Genomic DNA, 16,801 nt, shown 5'->3' on the forward strand with positions numbered 1-16,801 from the left:
ATGGAATTAAAAACCTGTATAAACTATAAACAACACCACGTGACTCGTTGACGGGACGTGCAGGCTCCCCCCCTCCCGCGATTGGTCGGTAAAGGCCAGCTGTCTGTGACGTGGCAGCAGGTGTGGGAGGAAGCTGTGTGTGTTTTCTTCTTCTTCTCCTCGCTCTGCTTGTCGGAGCCTGAGATCGGATGTGGCGGCGCTCGGTTCCTGATCAGCTGTGACCCTCCCCTCTCTCTGCCTCTCTCTCTCCGTGTGTGTGTGGAGCTGCTGAGAAGATGTCGTCGGCCCAACACAACGGGACCTGCAGTCAGCTCAATAAGTTTGAGAAGCTGTCGTGGAGGCCCCCCTCCCGAGACTCTGGTCAGTATACACAGCGGCTCCACTCCGCTGCCTCCTCGGCCGCAGTCTCTGCAGAGTAAACAGGGACTCTGTTTGTATCGCCGGCTCCAGGATGCTCTTCACGCTGCGAGTTAGCAACGCTAGCTGCCGAGCATCCAGCCGCCACAGCACACAGGCCAGAGCTAGCTTCAGCTGCTACGGAAGCTAGCAGAAACGAGAACGTCCTCCAGGAGGCACCTGCTAGGGCTTTGTTATTGTTCGTGTCTTTAAATGGGGATTTAACACGTGAGAGTGAAAGCAGTGATGAGGGTCAGTTTGCAGGAGGAGGAGTTGGTGGAGGAGACGCAGCAGGGCACACATGGCCTTAGCTTGACTGAGACTGAGGAGAAAACATCTCTGTTCACCTGCAAAGCTGAGTTTGATAAGTCAAACTATATGTTTTAATGAGCATCAACACCACTAGATGCTAGATTTAAAAAAAAAAAAAAACTATTTGCCTGATTGACCTGGTTCCCTGTTACATTCCGCATTGAGTTAAAGATTCAACTTGCCCTGAAATGCTCTCAACTCAAACTACATCAAGGATTTAACCTGATTGTGCCTGGGTGCTCACATAGATCAATGGAGCTCTACTGGTTATTCCTTGACTCAAGACCAGTGAGTCTGGGTGACAGGGCCTTTGCTGTTAAAGCCCCAAACAGTTCTCAATCCATCTGTATCAGACAGGAAACATGTGTCTTTTAAAACGTGAACGGTTTAATGAATATTTACCATATGTAGTGGTTTAGTTTTCTTGTCTCACTCTGTTTTCCCCACGGATATATGAGCTGCTTCTCTTTCTCATGTTTTTTTTTTTGTTAATTATTTCTCATTCTGTCTCAGTTAAGCGCCTTGTAACTTTTTAGGGAAAATGGTGTATGAATAAAGCTTGTTTTATTATTATCCTTAGCAATATGCAAACTGACTTTGCCATGGTTTTTCTCAATGTTATCACCCAATTTTGGTGATAAACCTTAAAACCAGTTCTTAAAGAAAAGGTAAAATCCGACAGTTTTTAGTAGTTGGGAGTTGGGAGTAGAACCTGAAATACCCATAGTACACAGCCATTATTAACTAAATTGCTGCACAATCCTACAAATACAAGAAGACTACAAGTAAAGGCAAAGTAAGAAAAGAAAGAAAATTGATATGAATTCTTACAGATCAACCACAGCTAAAGTTCAGTCCTGCTTCACATCCAAGGTGTCATGTATACAAGACTAGGCTTCTCACACCGCTCCTCACACACTGCAGAATGTGTTGTGTCCTCACCTCCGTTCAGCGAGCTGAGGAGAGAAAGACACGGTTCATAAACTTAACATGTTTCATTCGGCTTCTATGTCACTCTTCTTTCTTTTTTTTTTGATGAATGATTAACAGGCTCTAAGAAGCGGGCTCGATGGCTCCAGGCTCGGCGCATCTTCTCCCCTTCCTGCCCCAACCTGCGGATCCCCAACAGGTTTCTGAGAGAAGGTGAAGCTGACACTGTATGATCTCCCTCTCCTATTTTTACTTTCACATCGAAGAAGGATAACAAACGTGGATGTAAACTGACTGGGATCCCCTTCTTGTAAAATATAAACTGTAACTAATGTTGTAAAAACTCATCATTCACCTTGTCTTTTATGCCTTGTGTTTTTGTAAAATAAATAAACTACAGGTCTTTTCCATTCACATCAGTGACTCAAAAAGTCTTCACCTTATTCCTCCCACAGGACACTGTATACCTCCCGCCCGCAGCGGTCACCGCTGTGTGGCCGACAGCACAAACCTTTACGTGTTCGGAGGCTACAACCCAGACTTTGATGAGGCCGGTGGGTCAGAGAATGAAGACTACCCGCTTTTCAGGGAGCTTTGGCGGTTTCATTTTGCCACAGCCACATGGCAACAAGTCCGCACAGAGGGCTTCATGCCCACAGAGCTGGCCTCTATGTCAGGTAAGGACAGTTGGGTTGTCCTTATTTCATTAGAAGACATGCACTGAACGTCCAAACATTGTCCTGAAATTGTCCAGAGTGTCTGGATGTGAGAGGGCAAATGTCTGAGTCAGCTGTTACAATATCCTGCTGCGTTCTTTATACTCAAAAGGCAATTTTCCATTCACTTCATGTCTGAATAGCTTTAGAGGAAACTCATGGACTCTACGATGATCTGTACTTGATTGTTTCACAAAGGAATCATTGTGCACACAGGTGACAAAGCTACAGCTAGCTGTGCAACACCAAGAAATGCAACATTGGGGCCATGAGGTCTGCAATCAAATAGACTTGGATGTAAACAACCTAGCTGTTAAAGTATTAACGAATAAAATGTCAACGCATATGTGAGGAAGAACGTGTTTGTCAGACCTCAGGAGTGAGTTAGTGAGTAATGTTGAATGTAAACAGTAACTTTGTTTTCAACGAAACTCCTCAGGACACTCGGTCGACTGTGTAAACTGACACTGTAAACAATCAGTGCAGTGACTTCACCTGGAGTAACCAGATTACAGTTTACTGTAGTGGATCAGAGGACGTCCCAGGATGCATCTGTGATCACAATGCTGAAAGAATGTGTCGCAGACCACCTCTCCCCTCTCACACAGAGACACACACTCTCATCCACTACGGACCGATCTTTATCATCACACTGCTTTAAAAAAAAAACATAATTTGGAGTTTGTAAACAGAAATGACGTAAATGATTATTTGCATGTAGAGACGTCAGATCAGATCAAAAGCGGTCATCAGTGCCAGGTGTACACTGACTGTTTGTTCTGATGGGTGTGACTGATAAAAGGAAAACACCTCATATTGTTTTGAATGGACCAGTCTGAAGAATTAATCTAAATAATAATGAACTTGCATTACCGCTTTGTGAAGTATCCAATTCACTGGAGCTGATATTCTTGGATAAAGATAAAATGTGTCACAACAAACCAGTATGAACAAAGCTTTTAGACCTACAAATTGTAATCTGTAGACTTAATGGAACATGCTTGTTTGGTACCGACACCAGTAAAAATCTGTTATTAGAAATATATAACCAGATACTAAACTGAGGCTTGAACCTTTCAGCTGTTTTACATGGCAACAACCTGCTTGTGTTCGGTGGCACTGGGATTCCATTTGGTGAAAACAATGGCAACGACATCCATGTCTGCAACGTTCAGTACAGGCGCTGGAACCTGCTCAGCTGCAGTGGGAGGAAGCCCAACAAGATCTATGGGCAGGTAATGGTTCCTCTGTCAAGCTGTTGAGTGTAAAGTCAAAAACGTTCTCGTATGTACCAGATTATTCCCCCGGAAAAAATACCTGATATATTTCCCACTCTCCAGGCCATGGCCATCATAAATGGCTACCTCTATGTGTTTGGAGGGACAACGGGCTACCTCTACAGCACCGACCTTCACAGGCTGGACCTGACCACCAGAGATTGGACCCACCTCAAGCCCAACAACACGCCGTCGGATCTGCCTGAGGAGAGGTCGGTTAGCAGAGCTCATGTCTGTGCTGTTGTCCGTTCCCATCGTGGTCATTACAGCGTTCAGAAAGTCAAGGCTTTGTTTTTCAGGTACAGACACGAGCTTGCTCATGACGGACAGAGAATATACATTTTAGGGGGTGGAACTTCCTGGACGTCGTATCCCCTGGACAAGGTGAGAGGAACCAGCACTGACCAAAACTGTAGATAAACAAAGCTTTGGTTGTTTATTTCATTTATAAATAACTGTTTGCCTTCATCAGATTCACGCATACAACCTGGAGACAAATTACTGGGAGGAAATCATCACCAAACCTCATGAAAAACTAGGTTTGTGATCAAGTTGTTTTTTTATGAAATTGTTTTTTTGTGCTGAATGGAAAACTTCACAATAATTTCCTTTTGTTTTGTTTGTAATTTTCCCGACAGGTTATCCTGCTGCCCGCCGCTGTCACAGCTGTGTGCAGGTCAAACAGGGTGAGGAGTTTTCTACACAGCATCACCGTGAACACACTTATCATGACACAATATTGTGTTTTAACCACGTCTCACTCTGTTCTATACCACAGAGGTGTTTATATGTGGGGGTTATAATGGAGAGCTGATACTGGCGGACCTGTGGAAGATCAACCTGCAGACTTTTCAGTGGACCAAGCTGCCCGCTATAATGCCAGAACCAGCCTACTTCCACTGTGCTGCAGTCACTCCGGTGAGTACAACTATATATGGCACAGGATCTCATTGTCTAACCTGGTCTGTGATTATTTGCTGAGGGGCTGCAAATAATATAATGAAAAAAATTAAGGCGGTATTGAGAATCACATGCAGATTAGGCACCCTATGTATTTAGGCAATTAAAGGCTTGATGCCCAAAATATCTAACAAAAGAAGGAAAGAATGCATCACAACTTAAGATGAACAAAGATTTTTTTTAAACAGAATTGCAGCAAACCCAACCCGAGATAAAACAGAAAGCAGAGAATTTGAGTTAAAATGATGAATTGACTGTCAGTTGCTGATTTAATGAACTAAATGTTGCAGCGTCTCATCCTTCTGATCCGTTCCTCTCCTCCAGGCCGGCTGCATGTACATCCACGGCGGTGTCGTCAACATGTCTGGGAACCGGAGGACGGGCTCTTTGTACAAAGTGTGGTTGGTGGTGCCCAGCCTGCTGGAACTGACCTGGGAAAAGCTGTTGAAATCCTCCCCGCACTTGGCCAAGCTGTCCACCCTCCAGCTGCTCGGCCTCGGACTGACACACGCGCTAATCCAGCGGCTCAAGTAGAGCGAGCACAAAGACTGACGGAAGCGGCCGGCATTGGGTGAACGCTGATGACTTGACAAAAACAATTCTTGAAACAAAGTCTGATGTCAGATGGTGGGAGAAAAATACTCTGAATGCCTTCTTTTTTTAACTGAAGTCTTATCTGAATGTGTGTTTTTTTTTTAATTCAAAGTGCAATGATTTATTTTTCTCTTTATGTGAACGTGTCAGATTTGAGTTTGCAGGTGTCCGTAAGAAGCCGCATGCCAGTGTGGAAACCAAGTTCACTGTCGATGACTGCTTGTTGCTCAGAGGTATCTTGTGCTATGCTCATAACTTGCGTTGTGCACCTTTTTTCTTTTACCACTCATCACTGTTGCAGACACTTGTGGAGTGTGAGCAGGAATAGTTGAATGTTCCTAAGACCACTTCCTGAAAGGCTCAATGAATGTTGCTATTGCTCAGAGGCTGAGATACTGTCTGCTTGTTTTCTCTGTCGCGACACGTTGCCTCCGATCAGCTGCGGCTGGGTCCACTGTGATGTAGTGAAGCTTTAGAAACTGACCGAGGTTTCAAACAGGAGAAAACTGCGACCGGTTTCCTGAGAGACGGGAACGTGTGAGATGCGTGTGAGATTCCCTGAAAAGTGTCACACAGCTGGTGATGCATAACCATGATACCTCTTTAACAGTCAATATTTTTCAAAGCATCATGTTTTAGCCTGGAGGACTTTCTGACTGCATGCTGATTTCGAGCTGGGATTATAACTCCACTCTTCCGATTTGAAAGCATTCACGTCACTGGTCACATTTCTGAGAGCTTGTGATCAGACAAACAAAACACCCAAAGACTCTTTTAAACATCTGGGATGTTGCATCACTGTGAAGCTTCTTGTGCCTCTTGGATATTTCCTGTTTTGTGGAAATTGAAGTTAAAGTTTAAAGTTAGAGATGAATTTTACACACTTGTAGCTCCACAGCGATTCTCAAGCCTTTTTTGATTTCTCCATTCGGTGCCTTCTGAATTTCCAAAATGTCACACATGCTTTGTCTTTTATAACATTGTAAATGAGTTTTTTAAAGGCTGGTTTCTTTACAATCCTGCACTGTTTCTTTCCCCATGTAATTGACCTGGTGCTCTCCACATGAGGCTTTTGTTGCTGAACTTTTCTGCTCATGATTAATCAGACATGACGGCAGCTAAAGGTTTCATCATCAACTCATCTCCACACAGACATAAGATCTATTTATTTTTATCGCTGTGATGTTTTAACCTTTTTATTTACAAACTTCAAACTGAACCAGGTCATGTAGCTGCACTTTCTCTTTTCACCCGATTGGCTGTCATTTCAGTTCTCTCTTCAAAACAAAACTCCATTTTGATTTTGAACTTTTTTTGATACCGTAACATTTACTCTATTATTGTTTTTTTTTTAATTTTGGTCTGTTCTCCCTTGACGATGTTCGGCTGTAGTGTTGTGATACAAACTGTAATATGGGACCATTCTTTTTTCTTTTTTTTAAAACAAGGACCAAGATCAGAGTGGTATGTGAAGAGTATGTCGGTCGTACTCAGGATGTAAAATACTGTGATCAGACTCTCACTCTGTTAAATGTCAGCAGGCTCGGTAATTTCCTGTGAAATCAGATGTCGTCACACTCCCGATGGTTTCACAAACAGATCTTTAGCTGTGACTGTAAATGTTGAATACTGTAGAAATACTCAGTCACTCGCGTTCACTTTCAAAATCCCCGTTTTTCCCCTGAGCTCTGGTTTTATTTATATCTGCCTCACTGCACGTTGACACCTGGTAAATGTCCCACGTTGCTTAAAGAGTGATGTGTTTATACTTGCATCGTTTTGGATGTTGATGTAAGTTAAATGATCTTATGCATGTCTGTATGGTGTGCATGTCACTTCTCGTAAACTCCTGGGAGAAAAAGGGGTGAATCCCTCCTCGCGTGCAGTTATGGTTGTAATGTACATTTGTTTTGTAATTTCTGTCTGTTACAACAATAAAGACACAGGCAGTCGGTTTTTCATAATATTATGTTGTCAGATGTTATTTCTTTACACTGTGCAGCCATGACACACTGCAGTGCTGACAGAGCACACACGGAGAAGTGGGCAGGGATCTTATCACTGTGAACTCATTGTCACTTTAGCAGAGACCTGCCTGGGTGAGCGTCCTGCCATTTCAGCCATATTAAAATTGATGGATAAAAAGTCACTTCATAGACATATTCCATATTTACATTTTGGAGTTAAAAAGTATACAAAGTTATTACAGTAACCTAACAACAAAATAACATTAGTGCAGATTCTTTTCATCATAATATCCATTTGTGTTTAAAATAAAAACTCCTCTCCTTCACCACAGTTCACTAAGAGGTCTGTCAGCTTACAAATTTACAGTAGTAGGAGTTCCATGTTTGAGCAGGGCAAAAAAAAAAAGTAACATGCTCACATTAAAACGTTCAGTTTCATCACCTTCGTAACTGAGGAAAGCATTAAAAAAAAACAACGCAAAAAAACATATTAAAAGTCCCAAACGATCAGTAAATATAAACCAACATGGAGTGGTGCTGAATTTGTACTTTGAGTTTCTTTCAGGCTTAAAAAGTGAAACTTTGGGTGAAAATCAAAGATCTACACTCAGCATGCAGCTGGAGACGGAGCAAAGTAATACAGAGCCAGAAGAATAAGGTAGACAACCACCAGAGCTGCGCCTGAGAAAAACAAGATGGCAAACAAAAGGGAAAATTTAGACCCTATTGTTCTTACATGTCATTCTATTAAAACACCAAATTATATAAACCATCCTTAAGTATTGTATAGAAAATCAACCGGCAGCGATTAAAATCATTTTTTGGATGGAACTGTGCTTAGGCCCTTGCCTATCCTTTCATCAAGTTAGGTGGAAATCTATCAAGTAGTTTTTGCATGATCTTTGTGACAAACCAGGAGAGAGGTAATAACGTTCAGATAGACACCACGAGACCAGTGTCACTTCTCCTACTGAGGCATGATGGGAAGATCTGCTGAGTTATCAACATGACCTGATCATATCCTCTGGATCATTGACTGGTGAAAACAGTGTGTTCATGACTAGAAACAATTGGGAGACCAACTTAAGAATCTTCGATTCATCAGTGGAATGAAAAGTCAGGTGATCAATTGTTTATATTTTATCGCAATGTTGACACTTTTAAACACTCGAAACTCACCCTGAAAATAATCCGACTTTCCGTCCATGAAGATGTAGTTGACGACGATCACACTGAACATGCTGGCCCACAAGTGCAGGTCACTGAATAACAGCACAAAGCCCACGTCCTACAAGAAGCAGAGATGGTGTTTTTATCATTACTATAAAAAGATTGCAGACTTGGGATATTTATATGAATGAATCAATAAAGCGAAGAGTGTCTTACATAGAAAGCATTAAAAAAGACCAGTATTGGAATCTGCAGCATGCAGACCTGCACAGCAATACAGCTTCCCACCTCCAAACTGAAACACAAACATCATTTTTAGACAGGTAACACTGTAAAGAAGCTGTGTGGGTACTTGATTCAGTGAGACATGATTTACCTGAGACTGATGTTGTTTTGGAGAGCAAACTGGATCCCGTTAACAATCTCAGGGATCTCTGGAACCATAGCGAGAACCGTCACCCCGATGAAATACTTGAGAAAGAAAGAAAGAAAGAGAGGAAATGTCAGTACAGAGAGTCGACAAGCCCGTCTCCGAGTATGATCTGATCTCTCGTTCCCACCTGAGAGATGTTGGGCTGGTTTAAAATCGGCTGGATGTGCTCGGTGGCAAGATCGGCACAGGCAGACGTGAGCACGGTGGCCATGATGAGTATGATCAGAGACCTCCAGCGAGACCAGTGGACCACTGCTCCATGTTGGCGGGTCACTGAACAGACAAACACAGAGATATGATGGTGTGTGAGCGGGAGATGAATAAAACCCTCACTGATCACTGCACTGTGCACACTGAGATCGGTTCGTACCCTGTCCCTCTCCAACCTGGATGTTGTAAATGTGAGAGTGAGTCTTCAGTGTGAAGATCAGACCAATGATGTAGGCGATCGGCAGGAGGGTACACACAGTGAACACCAGCGGTCTGCAGATAAAAACACACCATTAATGAGATGGAGGAAATATAGAGAGGGTTTTACAGCTCACTGAATTATTTTAAAACCCATAGGACCATAATTGAACAGGTTTTAGCTCATTTACTTTTATTTCACTTTACATCTTTGCAAACCACTGGGAAAACCACTGACTTTTGAGAAAACTTGGGATTTTTGTCCACATTACCAATTGATGGTAAAACACAGCTAAAACACACAAAACTACCATTATGCTCCTATACTATCCATACGTAATAAAACAAAATTAAATGTAATTTCTTACTCAACGTGGTTGTGGAACAGTGTACCGTTGCTCTGTTGAATAGAAAAATAAAAGCACATTATACACAGAACAGTGCCTGTAAGTCTGTGTATGATAAGTTGTGTTACGAAGCTTTGTGAGCTCTTCCTGGCTCCTGATGCTGACCAGATCGTAGTGACAGTTGTGGCAGACGAACGGTGCGCTGCTGTTGGGGTTTGGTCCACTGGAGTTGGTGCAGCCTTCGCACACCAGGTTCCCATAAGCCTTGGAGAACAACGTGGGGGCAAATACACCTGCCATCCACAGGAGGGATGATTATGTGTAAGACACTGTGGTAAAATGATTACACTGCAGTTGATTCTAGACCTGCTCAGCTGGTTCTGTCGCTGCTGTCAACCCGTGAACAACATTCAGTTATTTTGTGTGCGAATGGATTTATGTTTGAACTCCTGCTGATTGTGTGATCTTATGATCTCATGACACGCACTATGACAAGTTTTTTCAAAAAGGAAAGGAACATTAATTGTTAATTTAATTAGCAAATTCTTGGGATCGGTGCCCCGGACCCAGGGGACAGGTGATTTGTTTTTCTTTAAATTTATTTATTTTATCATTTGTATATTTTGTGAATGTATATTTGTTTGTATTTATGTGTTTCTTTGGTAAATCATGAATAAAATTTGATCAGAAAAAGTATTTACATCCCATTACCATCTATTCTATATATCGATTATCTAATATTCACTGTAGTTCAGTGCGATTCAATTATTTCGGTTAAAAAAAAATTATCCAAAAGTTGGTGCAAGAGATAAATGTAAACAAACAAACAAGGTCAGTACGGCAGCTCAAAAAAGGAAAAATGTAACATGAAATGCCTGTAGGTGGCGCAATTGTTCAACATTTTGGCATACTTGTTATTTTTTTAGGAGGCAGAACCATGTTGACATAGGGAGGAAGAGACTGCTGCTGTTTACTTTCCTGTAGATCATGGGAAGTACCAGTGAGTGTGATGAGATGATTGGCATAAAAAAAACACCCGGCTGCAGAAGAAAATCTGCCCCTCCCTCATAAAATGTTTTATACAGTGACCTTTAATATTATGACCTTCTGCGTCCGACCTTTCCAAAAATGTGAGCTTGAGTATTCTTGGAAACTTACCACCGACAGAGATGAAAAGCAAAGCAGAGCTCACTCCTGTGGAGCGACTGTTGAATCTTTGTTCGCTGTGTCTGAGTCCACCGATTATCATGCAGATGCCCTGAGGACAAAGCATGGAGGATAAGAGTGTGTGTGCGTGGGAACATGATTTGTGTGACTTTTTGTGTTAATACCGATTTAGTCGTCTCTGTATTCGAGTCTACAGGTTGAAATTATCCTCGTAAGTGAACTAACATGCAACCTAAAAAATAATCTAAATCCATGACCTTGTTTTATTTTGAAATGTAAACAGTGAGGTGAATGTGGCTGGGCTTACAGGAATGAAGAGGATGCATCCGAGCAGCGTCCCAGTCAGCGCCGCTTTAACAACCTCCTGCAGACACGGGTTGGCGGCCTGGTGACCTCTGATCAGGGCGGTGATGTAGAAGGTCAACTCTGTGATGGAGCCGAAGCTGGCGTTCACCACTGCACCCACAGCAAAGTTACTCTGAGCCGAGATGCTGCAAATGCAAAAAACGATCTTCAATCTACACCTACATTTACGTGTTTCATACACTTAAGGTGACGTCAAAACTCAATTTCTCTCATTGGGTGTTTGGAGGTGATGGGAACAGCTCACCTGGCGATGCCCATTCCAATGTAATACGACAGAGGTATCATGGAGCCAAGCGCTATGGCGAACTTGACGTCAGAGCTGGCGTAATCGTTTTGTTTGTCGATGTATCCAATTACAATAGCAACGATTACCAGAGGGAGGAGGTCTGAGGTGGGGTCAAAGATGATAACAGCTCCTCATGTGACAAAAACTGTCACTCACACACACACACACACACTGGCATACACACAAACACACATAAGTGTAAGGATACTGACAGCGAACACATTGATCCCATCAACAGTGTACTTGTAGTAGTACCAGTTTGTAGCATGGTAGCAGCACAGAAGCGCTCTGGTCTCGTAGCATTGATGCTGCAGGTCAGGTAGAGCAAAAATTAAGAAACATGTGCATTTGTATGATTTATGTGCTTTGGCTGATGTGTTCCAATCCTCTACCCTTACCTTTCTTTGTGAGGTGGAGGAAAAAGAAACATCCTCAGGAGGCAGGAGGAGAATGACGGCCAGCGTCCGTGCATTCATCTTGGACACGGGGATGGTGAAGATCAGGATCCAGGAGAAGAAGCAGGCCAGGGAGTGGACGACCACCAGTGGCGGGTATCCCAGCAGCAGCCACACGTAGGTGGAGAAACGACGCTAGAGGCGAGAGCAGAGTAACTATAGGGTATACTTGATCTCTATGTGGCGGAATGTGCACAGTGGTTTTCATACATTTCTTTAAGTGTGTAAATTTACCCAGAAGGGAGTGCAATGAGGTCGTCTCGGGCTCTCTGGGACCGTCACCTCTGTGGTTGAGGGCAGCAGGACAGGGGAGTTCTCGTCCACCCCGTCTGTGTTGCACTCACAGTCTGGGGCTTGCTCACAACATCTCCTCAGTGTATTTCCAATCTGGAGAAACACAACCGCAGGACAGTGATTTATGACTCATATAAGAGCTATTTAACTTGATATGGGGTAATCACAATCATTTGTACGGGTGTTTGTTCAACTGTGTTCAACTGTCACAAATGTGTTGCAATGACAAGTTGCTGCAAATGGCACGTGTTGCGGTCTTGTGGCGTGTGTCAGAAACACAAAGGTTCTGCTTTCATGACCAAGGTGAGGAAACCGCAGGTGGAAAAGAGGCAGGAGGAACGTCAGATCCAAACCGTACCTCGTGGATTGACTTGCCGAAAGGCCACAAGAAGAAACAGGACAACTTCAAGCAAAGCTTCCCTGAAGACAGAGAGAGAAAAAAGACTGAGAGGAATGGTTGATGATCGATAATGAACCCCATCACTATTCTTTATTGGTAAGATCACCTACCATATGGTACACCAATGATAGTGATGAACATCAATATGCTGACCAGGAAATATGCCAGGGAGACCCACCAGCCAAAGAGAAACACATACAGTATATTTCCACATGTGATGAAGTGACCTGACACCAGGAAGAAAAAAAACAATAAAACATGAAAACATTTCTTCCATGTCAATTTAATTAAGTGCACACGAGAACTCTCTTCTAGTTTAGCCACCTTTTCTATCAGTTATAATAAAATATTATAACTGGTCTGGTGAATTGTTGAGATCCTGGAACATAGTGTTGTGGTTTGATGATCAGACCGATTTTAAACAAACACACTTCTCTCCTGGAGAGGGATCTCAGTCACGAGACTGACCCAGAGCTCTACGGCCTGGAGGCAGCATGTGTTTGCTTGAACTAGAGCACAAGGGGACGAGTCAGTGGTCCAGAAATGTATTTTCTGATTTAAGACAAATCTCAAATGTGTCCATGCCTTTGTTAAGTCCAGATTATTATCAGGCTCCACCAGAAAGTGTTTAAAGACTCTGCAGCTCACTTGTCCTTTGCAGAACTTTTACAATTGTAAAAAACATATAATACATCAGGGGAAAGAAAAACTGAAAAGCCGTAGTGTATCACCTTTAAGGATTTACCACCAATGACTTGTTTACAACCTGTACGATCGTCTCACCACTCTGATCCCAGCAGTTCTTTTGGTGAGTTCAATGTTAGCATAACAAAAGCAAACACAATGACCACGAAAAACAATCACATATAATAATGTTATAAACTGTAATTATTCATCAGCATAAAGGACAATAACCCTATACCTGAACCTGAATAGGGTTTGATGGCGTTCAGTTCGGAGTAGAGCTCTTTCACGACCTCCGACCTGTCTTCAAAAGGACGCTCTGTCACATGGCTCTTCCACTTCCGAAAACCAAACTGACACACACACACGCACACACACAGATTGAGGATTAATTTACAATCTCTGCTGAACTCAATCCACGTTCATTAGCAGTAGAAAACTTCTCACCCTGTAGTTGTTGACCAGTTTGTTGGCTTCCACTTCGTTCTCTGCCCTGATTGTTCTCGTGCTTTGAATTTCCTCCCAACTGTCGTCACATGTGTTGTGGTTTGAACCTGAAATGACGAGCGACAACATGACAACTCAACATCTGTAAAATCGAGAGAGAGAGAAACAAATACAAATCAGGTGGCGCTCATTACTCACGTGTGTGTGCAGATATGCACTTTGTGGTGCATATTCGTTGTTGTGGACAAACGGACGGATGTGTGGGTGGAGTGCCTGCTAGAAGTAGGGGTTGACCTGGGTCGTGGATCTGTTCATGATTGTAACTTGCCTGGAGATCATGATCCCACGAAGGATCTGCAGTAACAAACAAGAGACTGATTACCATCCATCCATCATACCCCTTACCTTTAAAGGTTGCGGAGAGAGCTGGAGTCAATACCAGCTGACAGTGAGCGAGAACACCTAGCGGATCACGCAGCCAACATCCAGAGACACACAACCCTTCATACTCCGATCACACCTAGAGTCACCTAACACCTAACCCCGATTTGCATGTTTCTGTACTGTAGGAGGAAGCAGTGAACCCCAAGAGAATACAGACAGACTTTTGTCTTTGTGTGGACAACAATGTCCTCATGCTCTGACTTGTCGCAGCTCCATCATCAGTTACCCAATTCATTTAGATTTATCTCCATTGTCTACAGTGCAGAGTCGGACGGGCTGAGTCAAATAACTGGAACGGCACAACCCAGAGCCCCTCCTCCTGTCGCTCATGTGGTGACACAGCTCGCACGAATGTTCAGACGTCTTGGAGTCACACTGGAATCAAACTCAAATCACACACACTGGTTTAAAAATAACCCAAAACCTCTGAGAGCTCAAACAGAGACATGCATGACCCTTATTGTGGAACATCACCTCAATCGACTCTTAGTATTTAAATCAAATCAAATCAAATATGATTTATTGTCCCCATGGGGACATTTGTCTGGGCCCAGAGTGCTACAGCAACTGCAGAAGAGTACAACAAACAAACAGTGCACAAGGACACGTCATGTAAGACCCAGAATAATAATCCAGAATACAAGTGAGTTGACCATTATACCTGCCCTAAAATCACATAAAATGATAAAACACTAAAAGGATATAACTCATAAAAGATGAAAGACAAAAACTGTCATTTAAGCTTAAAAACCAAAGTTCAAAGGTTATTGATATCCATGGCCAAAGCAAGATGTCTCCTTGTTGAGAAGTGTGATAGACGATGGGATAGACGTCTTTCACTTATAGGCTCTGTAACGTCTCCCTGAAGGTAACCGGTCAAATTCAGAAGACGTTATGTGTGATCCTGTGAGCCCTGAATGCATCACCCCACTGACGGCATGAACAGTATTTATGTCTACACACATTCATCACATATCACTGTAGATGCATCTACATGTGTCTTCCACCAGTTGCACTGTGCACATGTGTGTCTGTCCTGTCGTGTCTCTATATCAACTAGCTTCGCTTCAGGGCAGCTACATATTTGAGCATATTATTGCCTTTGACAATCCGACAATAGCTGCATCTGTTCTGCAGGCAAACCAATGGCATGACTGTAATTAAATCAAAGGGTAAAACATTTTGCTTGGCTCTTACAGTCAGTCATTCATTCATTACCAGGATTTGATCTTTCTCAGATGCAGCCTTGGCAAATGCTGACAAACCACTGGCATCATGAGACAAGCGACCACCAAAGTCAGGACTTCTCCTTTTTGTTTCAGTGAAGAGCAGTTTGCACAGCTTTAGGTAGAGTCTGATTTTGTTTCCTCTTTTTGTTTCTGTGTTTGTCTCCTGAAATAAACTGGGGTACAAAAGATGGCCCAGAGAGACAGACAGACAGAGAGAGAGAGAGAGAGAGAGAGAGAGAGAGAGAGAAAGTGGTGGTGATTGTGTTAGTGACTGTGCAAAGATAGAGGATCAAGCAGTATTTTGTTGATTCACTCAGCTTCACCCCTCCGTGCAAAAGGGGAGGAAGACCTTCAGCTTCATTTAAAAATATAAAAGCTTACAACGGACAGTCCTTGTTTATGTGACGAACATGTGAATACATTTAAGTCAAGTTGATTCAATTCAATTTGGCTACTTACCTACATAATGTTGACTCTTCCTCATTTGGCATTTTTTTAAACTTCAAAACCAGAAATGTGCACACACATAGTGAAGGGGAAAATATGAGCAAGGACTTTGTCATTCATTACATTAATTGATCAATTAAACAATGAACTATTCTGATACTTGATAATTCATTTATGTAATCTATCAAGCAAAAATATCTTTCAAAAACATTCCCGATAGTTTCAGCTTCTCCAGTCAGAGCAGTTGCTGTTTTTCTTTGTTTTATATGACAATAAATTTGATAGACCTCTGCGATTTGGCCAAATATTATAAAAAGATACAAATTCTTATGTCAGTTGATATGGTAATTAGCATTATAAATGTCCCATTGTTATTTTTATCAAGTTTAAACTCTGTATTATGGGCTGAGAACGGCAAAGAATGAATAAACAACAAAACATTTTACGAATCTGAAGTAGATAAATTATTAGATATCCAGTTATACCTCCTCATTGTCATATTACAATAACTACTGCATCTATATTCTATAACAAAGCCCTATAATCCAATATATTTTGGATGTTTGGAAACCACTGGAATAGATCACTATTTTGTAGCATAATGACATACAAACACACTCCCACGCGCGCACACGCACGCACCCGCACACACACACACACGTGCACACACTCGTAATGAGCACAACGTGACAGCACCATATGTGACAGCTCTCTGAATAACAACCGTCCTGACTCTTTCTATCCGCGCAATGAAATCCCGCTTAACAGCAGCCGCTGACACATAAACATGGAGACCGGTACCCACGCAGCTGTTAAAGACGCTTCTCGTGTGGCTGCACATAAAGTTTTTCTTTCCAGAGAATCCGGATTTCTAGCCACAGCCTCTCACCTGCTGGGAGCTCCGCCGGCCTCCTCCTCCGGCTGCCGGTGTCCGGACTGTGAGCGTCGGGCATAGACATGTCTGTCTCCGCTTGAACTCTAATATTAAGCCACTTCAGTGCGATCCTCAGTGGAACGTACGCCGCGGACGCACTGAATAACAGAGGCTGTCGCAGTGGCTTCTGGGGAATGT

General features: G+C 42.7%; 2 protein-coding genes across 3 annotated transcripts; one reads left to right on the plus strand and one right to left on the minus strand.

The window, feature by feature from the left end:
- LOC133954975 (kelch domain-containing protein 10-like) lies at positions 1-7,151 on the plus strand. The gene is made up of 10 exons (XM_062389598.1): positions 1-360; positions 1,759-1,851; positions 2,094-2,315; positions 3,435-3,589; positions 3,695-3,843; positions 3,931-4,015; positions 4,104-4,170; positions 4,270-4,317; positions 4,410-4,549; positions 4,916-7,151. Exons 1-10 carry the CDS (start codon positions 276-278, stop codon positions 5,123-5,125), a joined length of 1,254 nt encoding a protein of 417 aa, XP_062245582.1. The 5' UTR covers positions 1-275; the 3' UTR covers positions 5,126-7,151.
- On the minus strand, positions 7,136-16,777 carry LOC133954962 (uncharacterized). Of its 2 annotated transcripts, none has more exons than XM_062389576.1 (20): positions 16,619-16,777; positions 13,808-13,963; positions 13,610-13,716; positions 13,407-13,515; positions 12,589-12,705; positions 12,437-12,498; positions 12,019-12,171; positions 11,728-11,919; positions 11,538-11,637; positions 11,288-11,429; positions 10,985-11,168; positions 10,669-10,768; positions 9,676-9,803; positions 9,532-9,563; positions 9,126-9,238; positions 8,883-9,028; positions 8,699-8,793; positions 8,539-8,617; positions 8,332-8,440; positions 7,136-7,833 (listed from the first exon to the last, which is right to left on the minus strand). In XM_062389576.1, the coding sequence occupies exons 1-20, from the start codon at positions 16,686-16,688 to the stop codon at positions 7,760-7,762; spliced, it is 2,268 nt and encodes a 755-aa protein (XP_062245560.1). In that variant the 5' UTR covers positions 16,689-16,777; the 3' UTR covers positions 7,136-7,759. The 2 variants fall into 2 exon arrangements, with proteins under 2 accessions (XP_062245560.1, XP_062245559.1); XM_062389575.1 differs by having other exon boundaries at positions 13,401-13,515.
- Positions 16,778-16,801: the final 24 nt, after the last annotated feature.

This window comes from Platichthys flesus, chromosome 6 (assembly GCF_949316205.1).
Source record: "Platichthys flesus chromosome 6, fPlaFle2.1, whole genome shotgun sequence".
NCBI lineage: Eukaryota > Metazoa > Chordata > Actinopteri > Pleuronectiformes > Pleuronectidae > Platichthys > Platichthys flesus.